Source organism: Mauremys reevesii, linkage group 4 (genome assembly GCF_016161935.1).
Source record: "Mauremys reevesii isolate NIE-2019 linkage group 4, ASM1616193v1, whole genome shotgun sequence".
Lineage (NCBI taxonomy): Eukaryota > Metazoa > Chordata > Testudines > Geoemydidae > Mauremys > Mauremys reevesii.
Window position 1 is genome coordinate 46,220,641 of NC_052626.1, and position 22,590 is coordinate 46,243,230.

At 43.8% G+C, this 22,590-nt stretch overlaps 1 protein-coding gene across 15 annotated transcripts in view; it reads right to left on the minus strand.

The window, feature by feature from the left end:
• The window catches only part of LOC120404270 (protein only RNase P catalytic subunit), a 76,948-nt gene that overhangs the window by 38,784 nt on the left and 15,574 nt on the right, over nt 1-22,590 (minus strand). For all 15 annotated transcript variants that reach the window (XM_039536484.1, XM_039536481.1, XM_039536482.1 and 12 more), the window contains one exon: nt 17,542-17,649. In XM_039536484.1, coding sequence (XP_039392418.1) covers nt 17,542-17,649 — 108 coding nt within the window. The remainder of the gene's footprint in view (nt 1-17,541; nt 17,650-22,590) is intronic.

The window sequence follows — 22,590 nt, forward strand, 5'->3', positions numbered from 1 at the left end:
TGTTAGAATAACAGCACTAGGTATTAGCTAACCAAGTAAGGACATTTCTGGACTGAGAGGATGGTACAGGAACACACAAGTTTTCTCAAGTAACTATGTAAACAAATTTCTGACAGATGGTACAGGGACACACAGACTCTTCATAAGTTAAGGATGGAATGATAGGATAATGGACAAGGATGTTTTGTTCAAACTAACAGGTATAGGGAGGATAGTTAACATATGGAATGGAATACGTAAATTGTTTGTATCAATGGATAATTGGAGGATGGAAGGAGGGCTTCTTTGTACCAGCCCAGAGGACAGCATTGTTAGAATACAGATATTCAGGCCTTCCTGTAAAGGCCTGTACTTTAAGCACTTAGGTGTATTTTTTTTTTTTAAATCAAAGGGGGAGGGATAGCTCAGTGGTTTGAGCATTGGCCTGCTAAACCGAGGGTTGTGAGTTCAATCCTTGAGGAGGCCACTTAGAGATCTCGGGCAAAAATTGGTCCTGCTAGTGAAGGCAGGGGGCTGGACTCGATGACCTTTCGAGGTCCCTTCCAGTTCTAGGAGATTGGTATATCTCCAATTATTACCTTATTATCTATTACTTAGCTAATTCTAGAGGTATAAAAACAAAGAATCAAAATCTGTCCGCCTGTCTTTGGGCCTTCTCTCACTAAGATAGTTAAGGCCTTGTTCTTTCTTAGATTAAAGTCTTTGGCTAAGCAGCAGGGGCAGCCACAAACGGGGAAGCGTATGGTCACATCCTCACATTCCAAACCATTCTAAACATTGAAATAAGGTGGTATTGGGCTGTTAGGAAGATGATCCTGTCCTGATAGTGCCCATCACCACCAGATAAAGAAACAGATATTAAGATGGTTAAAGAAAACTTAGTTTGACAGCATCCTGTCTGGCAAGAAATCATTTATCCATAGTTGTGGTTGTGAAACCCTCATTTCTATATTGTTTTATCTTTAGGGCCCATACTTTTCTATTATTAATCTCTGTCTGGTTCTCTAATTGTTAATCTGCCTGGTGTATAATTAATTTTGCAAGGTGTAAGTTAATTAGGGTAGTGGGATATAATTGGTTAGAGAATTATGTTACAATATGTTAGGATTGATTAGTTAAATTTCAGTAAAATGATTGGTTAATATATAGCTGAGAATATTACTATACAAACTGGAGTTAAAGAGGAAGTGGGGGGAAGGAAATTAGAATCATGTTTGCTAAGGTGGGGGGGAACGGGAACAGGGAACGGGTAAAAGGGACAAAGGCAAGACTCTGCGGTGTCAGAGCTAGGAAGTGGGACATGGGGTAAATACTCTGCGGCGTCAGAGCTGAGAAGAGGGACACAGAGTAAATGCTCTGAGGCATCAGAGCTGGGAATGGAACACTGAGGAACAGATTCTATCGGCATATAGAGATAAGCCTGACTGGTGTGAAGGGCTATGCTTGCTTGGAAACTAACCCCAATAAACATTGCACTGTCTGCACTTCGGACTTCTAGTCTTCTGCTTTCTGTCTACGTGACAAGAACCAGGGGAGAGGGTGAAGGGAAAGCCCTCTAACAAGCATTATGTTATGTTGATTGAGTCATTACCTTGTCGTGGGCATACACATGTTAGTGGTGCACCTGTAACCACTGAGCCAGGGCACTAGTATAGTGTTTTGAGGACCTGCACTTTATGCTGGAGCTGAATACTCCAAAAACCAGCAGCACAAATTGGAATAACACTGCAGCACTAGCAACATTCCACAGCATTAACAACAGGATGTTTATGGGTGGCTGAGCTGAGACCTTCAGTACATCCGTAAACCAGAAATGTCTCGGCCAGTTGGCTGCAATAAGAATGACTCAAGCTCTGTCTTGATGGATTTTGCATAAAAGCTGTAGTATTAAAGGAATGAGAGGGAAGGCATATCTCAGGTAATCCTACCATGATACCAGAAGGGGGTCTCTCATCAAGCCCTTGCCTAAGGCTGCTCAGGAGCAGAATAGAAGATGTTTCTTGTTTGCCTGACAGGCATAAAGATCCCAGGACAGCATTACCTATTAGATAAAGAACTTGTCAAGAATTGAATCATGAATCTCCCATTTGTGATTCACGGAAAAATGTTTGCTGGGACAGTCTGCTAGGGAATTCTGCACCATGCTGCTGAAAGCATTATGTGATGGCTGATGCACCAATTCCAGAGGTTGACTGTCTCTATACAAAGAGGGAGGGACCTCGTTCCCCCCTGCTTGTTTATATGGAATAAGGTTGCTATGTTGTCTGACATTACTTGAACGCGTCAGGACCACATGAGTGGGACGAAGGCGTTGCAGGTTCAACAGACTGCCCTGAGTTCTAGTAAGCTGATATGCATAGCGGACTCCTGAGTGGTCCAGATGCCCTGTGTCGCATGATTGCCTATATAAGCACCCCAACCTAAGAGGGAGTCATCAGAAACCATAGCTGCCTCTGGAGTCGGTGTAAGGAAAGGGATCCCCACCTGAACTTTCTCCAGCTTTGTACACCAGACAAGAGTGCAAAACACTGGATGGAACTGTCACTTTGTCTTTGATGCTGCCTCTCTCTGATGAGTACACAGACAGAAGCCAGGTTTTCGGACAACAAAGGGAAAGCCTGGCAAATGGCATTGTGTGTGTGCATGAGGCCGAGGAGGGAAAGGTATGTTCTGATTGAAGTCTGGGATCTGATAGCAACTTGGTGTATGAGAGCAATCTCTTTGGGGCAAGGACTGTCTTTTTGTTCTGTGTCTTTACAGCACCTAGCACAACAGGGTCTTGGTCCACGACTACGTGTCAGGGCCCATAATGGAGGCAATTTTCCATAGTGGTTGGAGCCAGGAGTGAAGTTGGGGTCGCAGTCAGAAGTCACACCAAGGGTCAAGCTGGAGTTAGAAGTCATGACAAGGGTCAAGACCAAGATCAGGGTCAGAAGTCACATCACGGATTAATCCAGAGCTGGAGTGAGAAGTCGTACCAAGGGTCAAACCAGAAACAGCAACTTGTAGCAGGGCAAGGAATCAGGAACAAGGCGTGGTAACAGGAGGCGGGAGGAGGCATGGCAGCGGGAACAGGGAGCAAGGCGAAGCAGCAGGATCCAGGGACTAGGAGTAGGAACCTGGAGAGGAGCCAGGGACTTGGTCTTAGGGGATCTGGGCAGCTGAGACAAGGTGTGGGCTAGGAATAAGAAGTCTTATACCCAGTGGAGTCCAATCAGAAATCTGCCGCAAGGCATCTGATCCTGCTGAGTCAGCAGGTGTAGCTGCAGTTCCCACATCTGACCTTGCAGCATGACAATAGAGGGTAAGGCTCTCGCTTGACAACCCTGAGGGCCTAGGTTCAAGATCTGTAGCACCTGATACTAGGGCTCTGAGGCGCTACAGTGATACAAATAACAATTAATCTATAGTAGTTCATGTTCTACAGTATGGCAAAATGCAAGCCAAGGGTGTAATATAATGGCTACAAAATAAAACAAAACTAGAAGTGAGGACATAATAATGCACTAAGATAATCCAAATAATACCATGTAGCAGTTTAAGAAGTACATACAAAGAGTACTGTGATGGGGTTTACAGATCCCACACTAAGGCTGGGGCAGGAGAAGGGCTGGAGCAGTACATAGTGTCAGGAAAACTCTGGCCATCAGCACTGCCAAGCATACTCCTGGAGAAAGGATCCGTATAAAGAAGGCTCCAGAAGCCTGGGAAGAGAGAAACCATTACTGGAGGAGTACTGCTAGGCAATGGAAGGAGAAGCAGTCCCTGCTGAGATCTGACTGTGAGAGTCTTCTCCCACACCTTTTTGACATTACCAGACAGGGGGAGAGAACCCTGCACAGTAGCACCAGAGTGTTGCCCCCATTACCCCTAGACTGCAGGGTTTGAAGCAAAGGACTTTAGCTCAACAGCAGTCACACCCCAGATACAGGCATTGGTAGGAAGTGGTCCAGAGGAAGGTACACAGGAGGTGGACCACCCTCTGGCCACCTCACGCTGTTACACCGTCAGGGCCCTAGGCCAAGACCTGGTAAAGCAGGAGATCTTGGATTCCTCTACGCACCCTAGGTTCCCATACTGTGAGCCCCAAGGCAGGCTGTACAAAGGGTTACAGGTAAGGGGTCCAGGACGCAGTTGGCTGAAGGAGAGACTGGAGTCAAAGACCAAGGCCACTAGCCCTCCTGACTGAACAAATGATCCACTACAGGTACCAAGAAAACCTATCACAAAGGCCTGGCAGAAATTATCTTGCTTTAAACCTGGTATTAGGCATGACACCATAGAGAGGTTTTTGGCCACACAAAAGTTGTCATAGAATATGAATACAATCCCATGAATCTGAGGCGAGCCAGCAGAGGCAAGGCCCATCTGCAAGGACGACCTGTACTTCCAGACTGCCCTCTCAGATTCTCTGCTTCTGTTTGAGCCATGTTGCTCAGGTCTTACCTGCTGCATGCTACCCCAAGGAACCGCTCCCACCCCTTCTTCAGGAAGTTTGTTCCATATATTATAGCGGGGAAATCCATACAAGTTAATGTTTACTGAGCCAGAATTAACTTGTGGTGGGTTTTCCTGAAAGTCTCAGGAGGTAAAACATTGACATAAATAGCTATAGCCTTTTTATTATATTGCTAATGTTGTTCTTTGCCTGATAGCTAGCAACAAAACCATCTAAAGTGCCTAGCATGTATGGTAAAAATTTTACTATGATTTGCTGATTGTAAATTTGTATATAAAACTCAATCCTGTAATTCCTAAACACCGAATAATTTCACATTTTGTACCATTTCACACTATGTTTAAATTGGATTAAGAAAAAACAAAACCCACAGCTCCCTCTGGGTGAGAGATCTATTTCCGTTTTAATCTGACCTACTGCAAAGTCACAACACATCACCCTGTGAAGAAGGCTTTCATTTATTTCTAAATACACTGATACTGAATTACTATTGCAGCACATACAAGAACTTATACTACCTTCTTGTGGCCATACTGAGGTACTACTAATTCAATTTCAATGTCAATTAAAACCCACTACTGTAATTGCCTCCTTATATTTAACTAAAAGGGAAAAAGATTAACTTCATTACAATTTTTATTCTGTAAGAAACTAACTCAATTAAAATGAAAAATTTGCAAAATTTGCCAGATGCCTATGCTAATTAAATTAGCCGTGAGCAAGACAAAGATACTTAGAAAGCATTTCAGCATGGTTTTCAGGAGCTAGTTGCACGACATAATGAGAAAAATAGGTTCCATTTCTATGTTGTCATTTTGGTTCCTCATTGGGAGAAAACTAGCAACGATTTACTTTTACCATTTAGGAGAACACGTATTAGGTATATAACATGAAAAACAATGTTAAAGAATCAGCTGTTTCTCTCAGCTCCTGCACCATCTCTGAAATACTGAATCTACTACAAAAACTAAATCTCTGTGCCAGGTGTATACAGCAGTATAATCAATATCCCCTTCTCCCTTCACAACTTTGGATGTGCACAATTTTGATTTTGTTTTGTTTTTTAGATGAAAAAGCTCCCACAAACACGTGGCTGTCCCTTTTCTTCTTCACTGTGATGCCCCATTATTTATTTGAATTACAGTACACCTGGAGTCCCCAAATGAGATCAGAAACATCGTGGTAGGTGCTATATAAACACATAGTAAAATATAGTCCCTGCTGCAAGAAGCTGAGGCTCTAAATAAACAAGAGACACAATGGGAAGGAGGGTGAAGTGAGTTGCCCATGGTCAGACAGTAGTTTAGTGACTGAGACAGGAACAAAACCCAGATCTCCAGTGTTCCAGTCGAACACCCTATCCAGTGGACCATACCTCCCCTAATCACGAGGCACCATATTGTGTCACAGCTATCCAAAGATCCAGCCAGAGGTAGGAAAGAACAAAAGGAGAGGCATATGAGTGGGGGGGGGGGGTTGTTTACATATATTGTGACGTTTTGTACATTGTTATTACTTTAGATCCCAGAGGATATAAGATATACAAATGTTAATGTTATTGGAAATCTATCATCATAGCAGCATATTGGAGACAATGACCCATATGCAGAGATGATGTGTAAATAAGACCAGCTCCCTTACTCTAGCTCAGTGGTTCTCAACCAGAGGTACAAATACCCCTGGAGATATGCAGAGGTCTTCCAGAGGGTACATCAACTCATCTAGATTATTTGCCTAGTTTTACAACAGGCTACATAAAAAGCACTAACAAAGTCAGTACAAACTAAAATTTCATACAATGACTTGTTCATACCGGTCCATATAATATACACTGAAATGAAACTACAATATTTATATTCCAATTGATTTATTTTATAATTACACCTCTACCCCAATATAACGCCACCCAATATAACATGAATTTGGATATAACGCGGTAAAGCAGCGCTTCGGGGACGGGCGGGGGTGGCTGTGCGCTCCGGTGGATCAAATCATGTTCGATATAATGCAGTTTCACCTATAACACGGTAAGATTTTTGGCTCCCGAGGACAGCGTTATATCGGGGTAGAGGTGTATATGGTAAAAATGAAAAAGTAAGCAATTTTTCATGAATAGTGTGCAGTGATACTTTTGTATTTTTATGTCTCATTTTGTAAGCAAGTAGTTTTTAAGTGAGGTGAAACTTGGGGGGTACACAAGACAAGTCAGAATCCGGAAAGCGGTACCATAGTCTAGAAAAGTTGAGAGCCAGTGCTCTAGCACACTCCCTAAACTTACTTGTACCCTTTCTAACACTGTGTAATGGAACCTAAGCTGGTGTAATTTAGACACTAGTGGCAAGGAAGGAGGTATACATTCAAATACATTCCACGCTAATTTAAAATGCAGTCTTTTGGCTCTTTGGTGTTTAAGTTACATCAACTTTTAGGCTCCTATATATGGTGGTAAAATGTATTTAAGTGGATTTAAGGGAATCTGTTAAAAGTACAGAAGTGGTCAGACTTGCTTGCATCATCTTACACATCACCTGTGAATCTGGTCCAAGTATATGAACCTGATGTTGGAAAGAATAATCATTTTTCATAATCAGTATACAGAGTAGGAACTCATTTGGATTGGTCTATTAATGGTGATTAATTGGCTTTTAAAAATTTCATTTTTCAGAATCCATACCTGAGAAATGATTTTTTTTGTGTTTTTCTATTATCATTGTATGGTCTCAGGCTAATACATTCTCAATAGGACCATATTCATGGCAAACAGATCTCAATTTGGTTTGGTCAGTGTTCTTCCTTCCAAATCCATATGGGAGCTAGATAAATAATTCTCTCATTCCAGATATTTTATAATATTTAGTTTCTAAACAGACTTGGATTTAGAACAGTAGAGGGCTTTATTTGATTTTAACAGGAGTTTGTTTAAAAGCTGTCTGCACATTAAATAACCCCAATTAAGATTGAGTCCATCATCTATGTATACGAGTGCCTTCTCCATGTTAACATCCCAAGCAGAGAACAGCCTGGTGTGAAAGAACAAATGTTGTCAAACTGGGGTTAACCACAATGATTAACCATGTCATTAGGCTGAGCCTTTTGTTAATGATCTCTTTGTGTAAAAATTCTCATTTCATAATTTGACTGAAAAATCGCAATTTGGACTCCGAGTCCCATGTCATCTTAAATTCTGTCCTACAGTTTCTTTTGTCTTGAAATGTTGCCAAAAAATAATTGGTTTTGCTTCCAGCTCTTTTGTTTCTTTTTCCATTTCTACCACCGAAAAACCAAAACACCATAGAAAAGTCACAAAAGTGTGAACCAATATGTTGCCTGCTCTTCACATAACCGAAGAAATCTTGCCTCAGAGGAGTGAACGTATTAAGTGATTGTTCATAGGATTCTGTACATTTTATCTCCATGGTGGCTCCAAAGAAAGTATTCCCCATTTGAATCAAGTAAAATGTCTTACTAGACAGAATAATCTTGCACCCTGTGTGAAACAGGGATACTTCAGCTTTTTCATTCTGCAGACTGTTTTGTGAAAGGGATATGCGCTTGTGGACTGCCTCCCAGAATTTTAATACTACTGCTCAACAGTAAGGGATGCCACTTACAAACCACTTATGAAGATGAAACCCAGCTCACAAAAAACAAGTCTTCGTATCTGGAGGTCTAACACATCTGTTCTCAGGGTAGAAGTACCATGCCTCTACCTGCTTGAATTAATCTAGCTTCCCAAGGAAAGTAGAGAAAAAAAAAAGTCCTTCAGTTTCTAACTAATCAAAACTGATCTAAAGTAGCAAGACTGATAGTCATCCAGTTCAGCGGATCCTTTATTTGATATTTGATTTTACAGACCAGATTTGGAAGATCTCTTTGTCATATATTGCAAGTAACAATGAAGTGTTGCTATAGGAACAGAGATTATTCAACTATGATTCATCAAGGCAACTCCCCTCTGCTTTACTCAACTCCAAACTTGCGTACAAAAGATACAATATAATGTAACTTCCGCCCTGAAGGGGCTGCCTGGGAATGCCTGTTCTATAGCTTGCTATTGTCATACACAAAGGCTAAGGTCAATGAACAAGAGAGAGACTAATATATCAGCAACTTAAACACGGTGGGTTTCAGGCAGAAATATAGGGTGACTATACGGCTGCTGGACACTTAGGTTATGTCTACACTACATGTTCGTTGGTAAAACTTTTGTTGGAAAAACACACTCCTGACCAACAAAAATTTTACCAACGAAAAGCGCCAGTGTGGACAGCGCTTTGTCAGCAGGAGACGCTCTAGTTTGAAAACCCATAGCAGTGAGTCTCAGAGCATGGGTCTACAGACTTGGGCTCGCACTGAGGCATTAAAACAAGCTGTGTAGATGTTTGGCCTTGGGCTAGAGCTTGGGTTCTAAAGCCCAGGGATGGGGGTGGGTTTCAGAGCCTGAGCTGCAACATCTACACTGCTGTTTTTAGCACAGTAGCACAAATCCTGTGAGCCAGTCTCTAGAGCCAGGAGCTGAGATTACTGCCATGGATTTCAAACGCAGTGGTGAAGACATACTCTAAGGCGGGGTGGGCAAAGTACGGCCCACAGGCCAGATCCGGCCCCTCAGGGCTTTGGATCCGGCCTGTGGGATTGCCCCCTATGGTGCCGTGGGCCCCGCGCCGCTCTCAGCAGCAGCCGGTCCAACGTTCCTGCGGCCCCCAGGGCCCTTGCCTCCAGGCACCGCCCCCCGCAGCTCCCATTGGCTGGGAACAGGGAACCGCAGCCAATGGAAGCTTTGGGGGAGGTACCTGGAAGCGCAGCAAGGGCAGCACACGCAGAGCCCTCTGCCCCACTCCCCCAAGGGCTGCAGTGCTTCCTGGAGCAGCGCAGGGCCGGGGACAGGGCGGGCGGGCAGGCAGGCAGGCAGGCAGGGAGCCTGCCCTGGCTCCAGTGTGCCCCGCGGCCACCCCGGAGCCTGAACCCCTCCTGCACCCTGCACCCCGCCCCCCAACTCCCTGCCCTAAACCCCCTGCCTGCACCGCACATCCCTCCTGCACCCCAACTCCCTGCCCTGAGCTCCCTTGTACATCCCACAACCCTCCTGCACCCCAACCCCCTGCCCTGAGCCCCCTCCCGCAGTCCGCACTCCTCCTGCACCCCTGCCCTGAGCCCCCTCCTGCACTTCGCACCCCTTCTGTGCCCCAACCCCCTGCTCTCAGCCCCCTCATACACCCGCATCCCTCCTCTGCCCCAATCCCTTGCCCTGAGCCCCTTCCTGCACACCACACCCCCTCCCACACCCTGCACTCTGTCCTGGGCCCCAACCCCCTGCCCTGGCCTTGCATACAATTTCCCCACCCAGATGTGGCCCTTGGCCCAAAAAGTTTGCATTCTAAGCCTGGGCTCTAAATCAGGTTTGAGCCCACAAGAAATCCTTCTGCCACAACAAATCAGCCTGACTCAGGTCGGCAAGCACTCAGGACTCGAATCCTAGGACAGTGCTATGGAGATGGGTCAGGGCCCAAGTCCCACTGTGAGTTGGATCCAAGCCCTGTCACTTTGCAGTGTGGCTGCAGCTCAAGCCGCAGACCTGAGTCAGAAGGTCTGTGTAACGCAGTATGGACACATTAGCATGACCACAAGACTTGGGTCCAGCAATTGTAAACCCAGGTTTATAATGAAGTGTGGACACTGAGGCCCAGGCTTGGAAACACCAGGTCTACAAGCGCAGGTCTCACAGACCCACGCTTATTGTGCAGTGCAAACATATCCTAAGAGGGTGGAGGCCACATGTGAAGTGCCCCAACTGGGTTTTCTGATTTTAGAGAAGAGATTTACAGAGTGGCCATGTCAAATTGCCTGACATTGCCTCTGAATGTTGGGAAACTCAATCAGAGAATGGACTTCCCAACAGTATGTGGTGGGGTGGAGGAAATGGGAAGTTCTCTGATTGAATTTCTCCAACAGCAGAGACAACTGTGACCATTTTTCCTTTATTTTTTAAAATAAATATACTGTTCCCATAGTGGTACACAATACTTTTCAGCTTTACCTGGCACCTGAAATAACGAGATGAAGTAGTAGGAATGCATGTTTATAAATACTCTTGGGCCTGGTAGTTTACTTAATGAACACTTAGTTTGACGCAAGCTAAGGTATAGATCTACCCCCACACTAGCCTGCTACACGCTAAATGTTCATGTGCACCCTGCTGCTGCACGTTAAAGTGCCCTAGTGCCCTTTGATCTTCTCCTGTTTCAAAGTGGGCTAGATCAAAGTGCAGCAGTAGAGAACTTTAGCGGATGTCAGGAGGGTCCACACAGCTTGCTGCAAACTAAATGGTAGTTTAGACAAACCCCCAGTAACTCTACCTAGCTTCATTCCCAAAGCCAGGGACTATCTGAAAGGGTAACTCTGCCTACCTCTTACTGTGTAGGCTTCAGAAAAATATTTTTCTCTCTTTCCCCAGGCCCTCCAAGGGCATGATCCTGTGAGGTGCTAAGTGTCGTCAGCTTCCTTCAACTTAAACAGGAGTTCAGGGTGATCAGTATCTCACAATATTTATTCCCACTTTTTTAAACATTATTTCCTCTAATTTTAAGGACCAGTGCCAAGTGACACACATCAGGGTAAACTCACAATACTGCAGTGAAACTTCCAGCTGGCCACCCCCCTGCAATGAACACTTACATAAGGAAGTGCATAACATTAGCATACAGGAACACATTTCTAAAACGTATGCAACTAGTTTCCATTCTGCTAATCAACGCAAACTACTAGTCTCTCTTGACTCTTAATCTTTACTAGGTGAAAGGTAGAGGCACTGTTAGGAGGTACCACAGTGTCATGTTGCAAGTGCCAAAATTCTATTGTACTCTCTAAGGACTAACGTTATTAGGTAGCTCTGGAGACAAGGATTATTGACATAAAGCGTAACACAGCATGAATCATCTCTTCGCAGGGTTCTCCTAATCAAACTGGAAGATATCCGTGTTTGTACTAGTACAAGGAACAACCAAGACAACAGCTTATAAACACTGAGTCATCAAGGCAAGTCTGTTTTATGCAAAGCATTAAACTGAAGTGGTCGGCAATGCATACAAAATTGCAAAACCTTTTTTTTTTTTTTTTTTTTTTTTAAAAGAGAGGCCAGAGATTTTGTTTTTAATTTGACACCAGAAATTAGATATGCCATATAATCCAAAAGCCAGAAGCATTCTCTGACGTCCTTCTATAAGGAAACGATTCTAACATCTGTAGGTGTAGCATTTTACATCAAACAATAAGAGTCAGCAAATGTTCTATTTCTATTCAAATACAGCTTTTTATATAAAGAGACTATTCCATTGTTTACACAAAGAACAGCAATTTTTCACAAGGATTATTTATTTAGTGTGTGCATAGTCATCTAGCCAAGCGATCTTCAGTGGCATGATGCAGTTCTTCTAGGCCATCGCTGAACCTAGTCAGCAGGCATTCATCGACAATACGCATCATCATTTGTGTTGCGCTGCAGCTGCACAAAGGCCCCAGCGATACTGGTTGGCTGCACAGAGACCTTGCTCAGTCTGAAACCTGTTCAACAGGGACCACTGGCAGCGGGGCAGATCAAAACCAGGTGGGCCAATTGTGGGGTCGGCGACGAGGGACTGGTTGGGGATTATGACAGAGATCTATTCCTCTCGTCAGAGTGTTTCTGCCCTAACATCCTCGCGTGGCGGATGAGACCATAGTGGGCGACGTGACGCTGGTGTAGCAGTGGTTTAAAAAGGGCTATTGACTTAGTGCATTTAGAGAAAGATTTTAACAGTGATCAAGTCATGTTGTTAAGGAGGTAGAGCCACTTGTAACACGGAGGCCTGGATTTTTGCATTTTGTGCCTTATGTGTACATGTTCACTTTATCCATAGCAGCATGAATGCTGGTTTCATGGTATTCTGCCAGAGAACTTCCCAAAATATGAGTATACAATTAAATCCTGTTCCTGGAATTTTCTTTGCAATAGCCACAATACACATTTGTTGAAGACGGAGAAATTGCTCCAAAACATTTCTATACAGCTGCCAACTCCACTGACTTGATGACCAAATGAAGATATAAGCTGTCTGGGGGCTACTTACAGTTATTCATGTAAATTTCCTAAATGTCAAAATATGTTCGAAATGACAGTACAATTAATTTAGTCATTTCCTCAACTTTTGCTGTTTTATCCATCCCGTTCTAGAGAGAAATTTCCCCTCACCCACACATTGCAGGCATTTCCCAAGACATCTACCAAATGCTAGAAGGGAATCATAGACATTAGGTAATTAGAAAAAGGGAGCAACCTTGCATCACTGCTTTGGGGTTTAAGCACATGAATACTTAAAGGTAAACTGTGGTCTTCTTTGGCAATAATACAATATCCAGTAGCAAAATATTTAGTCACTAAATATAAATATAAAGTCTTACAAAAATCTCACACAGTAAAAACACATTCTATTAACATTTAAATAACGACTGAGGATGCACTAAGGTGATCATTTATAGCAGGGGTCGACAACCTTTCAGAAGTGGTGTGCCGAGTCTTCATTTATTCACTCTAATTTAAGGTTTCACATGCAGGCAATACATTTTAACATTTTTAGAAGGTCTCTTTCTATAAGTCTATAATATATAACTAAACTATTGTTGTATGTAAAGTAAATAAGGCTTTTAAAATGTTTAAGAAGCTTCATTTAAAATTAAATTAAAATGCAGAGCCCCCCCGGACCCGTGGCCAGGACCCGGGCAATGTGAGTGCCACTGAAAACCAGCTCACGTGCCGCTTTCGGCACGCGTGCCATAGGTTGCCTACCCCTGATTTATAGTAACTTGAACCCTATTCTTTTTCTTGCATACAGCAATGTCTCACATTGTTATTTAAAGTGCATCTAAAGTGTGCCAGGTGCTTTACAGACAAAATAAAAGACACAGTCTGAAGAGCTGAAAATCTGCGTACAGTAATGTCAGACAAATTTGGGGCGGGGGATGTGGTTATAAATTATTCCAGAGGGAATTCTATGCCAAAAAATTAAAAATGCTGTGCAGAAAAAATAAAAATGCTGAACACAATATGTTAAAATTTGGCAAAATTCTGTATATTTTATTTGTCAATACATTATGTGGAGGCTTCAGCATGGCAACAGGGAGCACAGGCCACTGGCTGCACAAAGGTGGGAGATCACCCTGCAGTGCTCCGCCCGGGACATGACTCGGAGGCGAGGCTGCACCTGACCCTGACACAGCACAAGGGTTGGATCTACCCCAAATATATCCTGGGGCCCTGCCCCTCCGTGCCAGGCTCACCAAGATAAGCAAGTAAAAGGGATAGAGTCTTGCACATATGCCCAGCCCTGGCCCCTGATCCAGGTGTGGGGCAAGCAGGCTGAGCCTGGCAGGATTCAAGTGTGGAGGGGCTTAGTGTGAGGGGATCCAGGTGTGGGGTGAGAGGGTTCTGTGTGGGGCAATCTGGATGCAGGCGGCCCGGTGGGGAGTCTGAGAGGGATCTGGATGCAGAAGGGCTTGGTGGGGAGTTCCGAGTGCAGTGGGAATGGGACTGTGCAGGGGATCCAGGTGAAGGTGGTTGGGGCTCAGCAGAGGGGGTCCGGGTGTCGGGGGGATGGGGCTTGGTGGGGGTGGGTCTGGGTGTGGGGGACTCAGCACAGGGGTCTGGTGGGGTTGGGGGATGGGGCTTGGTGGGGTGAGGGATCTGGGTGCAGCTGGTTGGGGCTCAGTGGGGTGGGGATCCAGATTCGGGGGGCTCATTGAGGTAGTCCAGGTGTAAGGGGGATGGAGCTCATCAGGGTGGTGGTTCAAGAGCAGGGTGGTCTGGGTGCAGGAGTGGGGGTCCAGATGCAAGGGGGAGGGCTCAACGGGGGTCCAAAAGCAGAGTGGCTGGGGCTCGGCAGCGGGGTCTGGGTGCCGGGGGATTTTGGATGCAAGGGAGGTGGGACTTTTCTACAGTATCAAAGTGCTTCTCAAGTACATCAGGGCTGTGTAGCAAGAATCCTAGTGGCCCTTGGGTCTTCTCTTCCACTCTCCTCAAGCATGGGTAGACTCAACTTACAGTAGATTTCATTTACTGTTAAAAAATTATCATTCCAATTATAGGAGAAAATCTTTATCAAAGAGGAGAGTCTTGCAGCATGCCCTAAAAGAGTCAGATTCTGAGAGCTCATTCCACATCTTTGAACACACTCTGTGGCGACTCCCACACACTTCATCCTAGTCTTTGTGGGTGGGACTGTTCCCAGGGAGCACAGCTTTCTGGTGAGTCTTGTATAGAGATGTGGTCACTGATGTATCTGAGTTCTGACAAACTGACAGCTTTGAAGATCAGGCTAAAACACTGAATGGAATGAAAATGGGCTGGGAGCCAAAGGAGGGATCACAGCCCAGCTTTCTGGCCGTGTTCCCTACTGAGGAAGCAGGCTGCTGTATTCTGAATAAGATGAGTGTGTGCATTGCTACCACAGTTAGTCAAGTATCAGAGGGGTAGCCGTGTTAGTCTGGTTCTGTAAAAGCAGCAAAGAATCCTGTGGCACCTTATAGACTAACAGACGTTTTGCAGCATGAGCTTTCGTGGGTGAATACGAAAGCTCATGCTGCAAAACGTCTGTTAGCCTATAAGGTGCCACAGGATTCTTTGCTGCTTTTACAGTTAGTCAAGTAGAGTCAGCTACAGTAGCCCGGCAACAAAGTGATGAATGCATGGATTACTGTGGGCAGATCCTCATCTGAGAGGAAGGGGAAGTGGGTGGAAGGTGGCATTTTTCACAATTCTTGCAGGAATAGAAGAGGAGAGAGTAGAACTCCACAGTACTTATCAGTGCTTGAATTACTGGGGGCACAGGCACTGATTCCATGGGGGCTGGAGCACCCATGGCGAAAAATTAGTGGAGCACCCACCGGCAGCCACGAGGACAGCGTTATATCGGGGTTGAGGTATATTACCGACCACCTGACCAGGATGGTGACAGAGACTGTAAAATGCTCAGGGAAATTAGAGAGACTATTAAAATTAAAAACTCAACAATAATGGGGGATTTCAACTATCCCCATATTGACTGGGTACATGTCACCTCAGGAAGGGATGCAGAGATAAAGTTTCTTGACACTTTAAATGACTGCTTCTTGGAGCAGCTAGTCCTGGAACCCCCAAGAGGAGAGGCAATTCTTGATTTAGTCCTAAGTGGAGCACAGAATCACGTCCAAGAGGTGAATATAGTTGGACTGCTTGGTAATGGTGACCATAATATAATTAAATGTAACATCCCTGTGGCGGGGAAAACATCACAGCGGCCCAACACTGTAACACTGAATTTCAGAAAGGGGACTACACAAAAATGTGGAGGTGTTAAACAGAAATTAAAAGATACGGCACCAAAAGTAAAATCCCTGCAAGCTGCATGGAAACTTTAAAAAAAACACCATAATAAAGGCTTAACTTAAATGTATACCCCAAATTAAAAAACATAGTAAGAGAACCAAAAAAGAGCCACCATAGCTAAACAACAAAGTAAAAGAAGCAGTGAGATGCAAAAAGGCATCCGAAGTTAAATCCTAGTGAGGAAAATAGAAAGGAGTATAAACTCTGGCAAATGAAGTGTAAAAATATAATTAGGAAGGCCAAAAAAGAATTTGAAGAACAGCTAGCCAAAGACTCAAAAAGTAATAGCAAAAAAATGTTTAAGTACATCAGAAGCAGGAAACCTGCTAAACAACCAGTGGGGCCACTGGACAGTCGAGATGCTAAAGGAGCACTCAAGGACGATAAGGCCATTGCGGAAAAACTAAATGAATTCTTTGCACTGGTCTTCACGGCTGAGGATGTGAGGGAGATTCCCAAACGTGAGCCATTCTTTTTAGGTGACAAATCTGAGGAACTGTCCCAGATTGAAGTGTCATTTGAGAAGGTTTTGGAACAAATTGATAAACTAAACAGCAACAAGTCACCAGGACCAGATGGTATTCACCCAAGAGTTCTGAAGGAACTCAAATGGGAAATTGCAGGACTACGAACTGTCATCTGTAACCTATTATTTAAATCAGCGTCTGTACTAAATGACTGGAGGATAGCTAATGAGACGCCAATTTTTTTAAAGGACGCCAGCAGTGACCCTGGCAATTACAGGCTGGTAAGAACACCTCCATTAGCATGGGCGGTGCATAATGGAGGCTGGGGGAGGCTAAGCCCCCCCAAACCTCATGCCACCAGGTGGGAAGGGGAAAACAGGGGCAGAATTGGGGACCCTGGAAAAATCTCCCTCTACCACGGCACAGAGCTTTTCTGGTCTCGGGGCCACAGCTGGGGGGGGGGCGGCAACACGGCAGAAGGGGAAGAGGAGCAAGTGGGGGGTGGAGCAAGGCCTTGAGGGGGAAGGGAGTGGTGGAGTGGAGATGGAATGGGGACGGAGCTGCAGGGGAAGGGACGAAACGAAAGAGGGGCTCCGGGCTCAGAGCTCCAGCCAGGGTCATGAGCTCCACCATGGCCCTGACCGAGCCCTCAGTGTCCTCTCTCCCCATTGGGAGGGGACTGAGAGCAGGGGTGGGGCCTCCACCAGAGGAGGCAGGGCTGTGGGAAACTTCACCTGCCACTCATGTCCACTAGCTATGCTGACAGAACAGCACTTATTCTGCTGGCCAAGTACCGCTACACTAGACATTTTGTCAGTATAGCTATGTTGGTCGGGGTGCATTTTTTTCAGATCCCTGAATGACATAACTATGCCCAAGTACAGATCAAGCCTGAGGCTGAGAATCTTTAGGAAGTGAAAGAAAGTTCTTGTACAGGATATAGATTTAAACTGCCATCAAGTTCCTGTCTACACAGGGAAACTGACCAGCAGGGGTTCTCTTCTCTAGTGCTATGCATTACAATAATTATCTTCTCCTGACTGATTTGCATTAACATATTCAGTATTCAAATTCAAAAGATTTCTCTAACGTGCTACAAAAATGCTGCCGATCACTTGCAAGATAGGGTAAGTAATAAAACGAGGCAGTGACTGGTTTATGCTCACGTAAGCCTACTAAAGAAAAGTGAAATTCCTTATGAATAATTAACCTGCACTTACAGTTTGAGACTGGTTCCTTTTGTTAGAAATATTGGCAACATTGAGTCCATCTATCACAATATCATATGGAGGATGATTTTCCACAAAGTTTTGAAACTCTTCAAGTTCCTAGAAGAAGGAGAAAAGAAAAGAAAAAAAATTAACAGGAATTTTTTTTAAGTTTTAAAAAAGACCAAAAAAACCCTAAACCTCTCACTTCACTATCATCTTCTGCCTTTGATATCTTTAATGAAATATTTGCTGCAACACCTTCAAGGGATGTTAACATTGTACTAGATGCTTTCCATTACATTTTTCTTTTCTTACAATTGAACAAACGCCACAGCTTCTACCCCTCTTAAACTCACAGTATAAACTGAACATTTTTTGACAAAAATAGGCAGGTCAGTCAAAATCTGACAGAAGCTTCAAAGCTGGGTACAGCTTTTTAATTTCATTTAAAAAGAAAATAAGAGACCTGGGTTCCATTCCCAGCTGTGCCATTGACCAGCTGTGTAACCATGGGCAAGATACGTTGCCACTCCGTGCTTCGGTTTCCCCATCAGCAAAATGGGAATAACACTATTTAGCTTCTTTAGTAAAGAGCTTTGAGATCTCTGAATGTAAAGCATTAAATAAGAGATTCTTGTTGATATATTTGCTTACTACTCTGGTTGTAAGGCATACACAAAGCTTTTAAAGCAGGTAAAATATAGAACTTTGCTATGTCAGAAATGTCACCCAATGGCTGATCAAAGAGCATCTCTCCAACGCTCCAAGCCAAAGGGAAATCATTGTTGCATCAGACCAGTCTAGAAGAGCTCTGTGTAAGCTCAAAAGTTTTTCTCTCACTAACAGAAGATTGTCCACAACAGAAGATTGTCCAATAAAAAAATATTACCTCATCCACCTTGTCTCTCACTAGTATCCTGTGGGACCAACATGGCTGCAACCACACTGCATACAGGGATGGGTAGCATTTAACAGGGGAAGAATTCGGTCATGAATGACAATAGATTTAAAAATTTTATTAAGATGATGTTTTAAAAAAAAAGTGAATGGTACAGAGTTTAAGCATAGAAGTTTCTGGTTATCAGGGAATAATGTACAGATTATCAAGGGCTACGAAATTCGGTTTAAGATCGGGTGGCATAAGGAATAAATAATCTGCAATATCCCCGATTGGGGGTAAAAGGTTGACGGGTCAAAGTACAGACACTGAGATATGAGGGTATGAAGTTCATACAATGGCTATGCTCAGGTGTGGAGTATAATGAGTGGATATGATGATGAGGATGGGTTGACCCTCATTTGGTGAGATTTAATGTTCAGTGAGTTTATGGTTCCAGTTCATATGGTCCAACAGACAAAGTCTCTCGGTCCTTTTCTCATAGTCAAAGAGCGATGTCACTCCGGCTCACGCCTTCTGGTACTGTCGGTGGCTGGTGACATGTTCAATGTAGATGTCCCTGGTGTCTGAGACCATGAGGCACCACATGAGCCATGCGTCGCGTCGACCAATCCCGCAGGTTCTCAGCACACGCTCGTTGCAGGGGTCTCAGGCACCCAAGGCGCCGACAGTCAGGGCGCCCATCTACACCTCGTAGCCCTTCGCTGTCAGGGTGTCAGCCAGGGGGGCGTACTTTTCCAGTTTACGAGCTCGGGCTTCGCGAAAGGCCAAGGTCCTGTTCTCAAAGGAGACCGTGACGTCGATGAGGATGATCTTTTTCCGGGCCTCGTCGGTGATGACGATGTCAGGTTGCAGCTGGCTGTCGGTACCAGGGATGGCGCACTTCACGGAGATCTCCCCCAGGCATGGTGCGATGGCTTTCACCAGGCAGTTCTGGATGGTGTTGGGACGCAGCTGCCAGGCTCTGGAGTGGGGTTTGCAGCTGCACAGGATGTGGGGCAGGGTCTTCACACACCTCTCCCCTCACAAGTCCTAGAATTTGCATTCCTGCACAGGTTAGCAAGCCATAGGACATGACAGTTGCATAGATATGGGGAGGCTTTGTACTAAATAGGGCTGTTTGAAACTATGGGAATGGCACAGCATTATCTTTGTGGAATGCTTTGTAGTTTTACCAGATTCATGCACTAGATCATGCAGCATCTGTAAGTAACACTATCTACCACCCTAGGTTGCCTAGGATGCTGTCAATGTGAAATCTAATCAGTTTTTTAAAAGTAGCTTCAGACTATATGTGACCTGGAGTCCCGTGACGTTGTTTTGGGTTTTACAATCACCTATTTTGGGTTTTGTGGGTGTTGGTTTTTTTTTTTTTTAAGTTTTTCTCTCTTCTGTTGTGCTTTGTGAAAAATCCACACAAATAACTGAGGAAAACTGACTGATTAGACAGGAAAACAGACACAGAAATGACTACACTCAAAAAGTTGTCAAATATAGAACGAAAACTATGAAAATAGAGAAAAATATTTTTCCTCTCATTGCTTTCAGTTACAGGTTACAGCTGAGATTATTGTAACAATAGCAAGTAAAACAATTTCAGACAAAAATGTGGCTTGGAAGTTGACAATGTCCCTTTCACCAACCAATGCAGTGTGCTAGAGTCAGCTTTCATTTCTGCTGATATGGAAAAAGAGAAACTCAGCTGAAATCAGTGGATTTACATATATTTTAACCCAGTTTTTGAATTAGTGTTTAATGGCAAGCTTTTTGTAATGTAATCACTAGAAAATCTTCAGTAGATAGAGGCTTCTATGTGGATTCAGTTCCTGGTACGTCATGCACTATTCTGAAATATATTCCAAGTTAGTCCCTGATAAACCTGAGCAATATACTGAAAACATCAGCATCATCAGAGTATATTTTAAACCTTCGGAAGAGAAATTACCTGACAACAAACACGCAGGGAAATCCCTCGGATTATGGAACATGAAAGTATGTACTGAAGGTGTGCCTCCGAAATGAACCCAATTAACTCGTGTGTCATCAGTCTCCTCTAATAACCTCCTGCATATCTCCAACACAAAAGGAAAGTAGAACTAGCCACACAAGTATACTTTGTTTCTTAGGAAACTGCTATGTGACCTGTTACTAAGAACACACCTTTGCAACTATTCTGGGTAGTATCCCCTGCAGTCCACCCAAGAAACAATTTTCATGCCATTAATGGTATTATTAATAGTTCTTCTTGGGAGAAGTTTTTTGGACATTTTATTAGGTGCCAATCCTCCTCCCACTGAAGTCAAAGGGAATTTTGCCACTGACTTCAACTGCAGCAGGACATCCCTTTTTAAGTGCAGGTTAATGCTGTACTTAAAAACAGAATCCCAGAGATAGCAGATAAAGATACATAGATATAGTTTATTGATGACATCGAGGCATCCCTTTTCAAATTTTCCTTGAGACACTAATGCGCCTGCTGTCTGGACAATACATTTGAGTTGAAGAATTCATCATCCTTACACCATGATCACTAATTAAACCATTCAAGTGGTGAAGGTCAATGTGAAGGTATTGGGTTCCATGTTGATTGAGATTAACAGGGTAAACTAACTCCTGACATTAACAATTTTAACAACTGACCACTTTCCAATCTCCCTTTTTTGGGAAAGGTCATAGAGCGGGTTGCAGCCAGAAAACTATGAGAGTTTTGGGATTCTGCAAATTTGCATGAGCTCTATCACATATAGGCTTGGACATGAGACAACAATTGTGCTGGTGGCACTATTTGATTATTTCCTCCTAGAAACTGACAATGAAAAAGTGTTCAGGTTGATTCTTTTACATCTATTAGCAGCCTTTTACACTATGGATCAGAAGTAGTTATTGATGTGTATGGAAAAAGCTTCTTCCTAAGAGGTGTCACTGGAGGATTGGTTATTAGGGAGACATGGACTGCAATGTGCTCCATATGCTGATGAAACCCGGCTCTTTGTTTCTATCAAGTCTGATCCAGACGGTGCAGTGGAACAAATTACCTAGTGCCTACACAAACTTGGTTAGTTCCCGTGATTCATTTTGAATAAGACTGAGATGATGTTGGTGGGTTGAGGGAAGCAGCTGGAAGAGCTAGTGAAGTGCCACTGTATGATAACCATTTGTAACATTGGTGTATAATCTAAGTATTTTATTACAACCTGAGCTGCTCCGGGATGCCAAAGCACTTTTTTCCATTTGCACCTATTTAGAGAAGTGAAACATTTACACTCCGATCTAGACTATGCCATAATTAATCTCATTTCTGACCCTTGACAAACGATATAATGTTCTCTACACACTGTTGCCCTTTGAAGTAACGGAATCAAAGAAATGTAGGAATGGAAGGGACCTCGAGAGGTTATCAAATCCAGCTTCCTGCACTGAGGCAGGACCAAGTAAACTACACCATCCCTCACAGATGTTGGTCCAACCTGTTCTTGAAAACCACCAAGGACAGGGATTCCAAATCCCCTTGGAAGCCTATTCTAGAGCTTAACTAGCCTCATAGTTAGAAAGCTTTTCCTAATATCTAACCTAAGTCTCTCTCTTGCTGCAGATTAAGCCCCATTACTTCTCGTCCTACTGTCAGTAGACATGCACCATCCTCTACATAACAGCACTTAGCATATTTGAGGACTGTTATCAGGCCCCTCCTCAATCTTTTTTTCCTCAAGACTAAATATACCCAATATTTTTTAGCTTTTCTTCATAGGTCAGGTTTTCTAAACCTTTTATCATTTTTGTTGTTCTCCTCTGGACTCTCCTGAATTTGTCCACATCTTTCCTAAACTGTGGGCCCAGAACTGGACACAGTAGGACAAGGCTTCACCAGTGCTGAGTAGAACTGGACAATTACCTCGCATGTCTTACCGACACTCAAGTTAATACACTCCAGAATGATAGTAGCCTTTGTTACAACAGCACCACACAGTGGCTCATATTCAATTTATGATCCACCATAACCTCAAAGTCCTTTTCAGCAGTACAACCACTTTGCCAGTTATTCCCCATTTTGTAGTTGTATATTTGATTTTTCCTTCCTAACTGCAGTACTTTGCACTTATCTTTACTGAATTTCATCTTGGTGCATTCAGACCAATTCTCCAATTTGTCAAGGTGCTTAA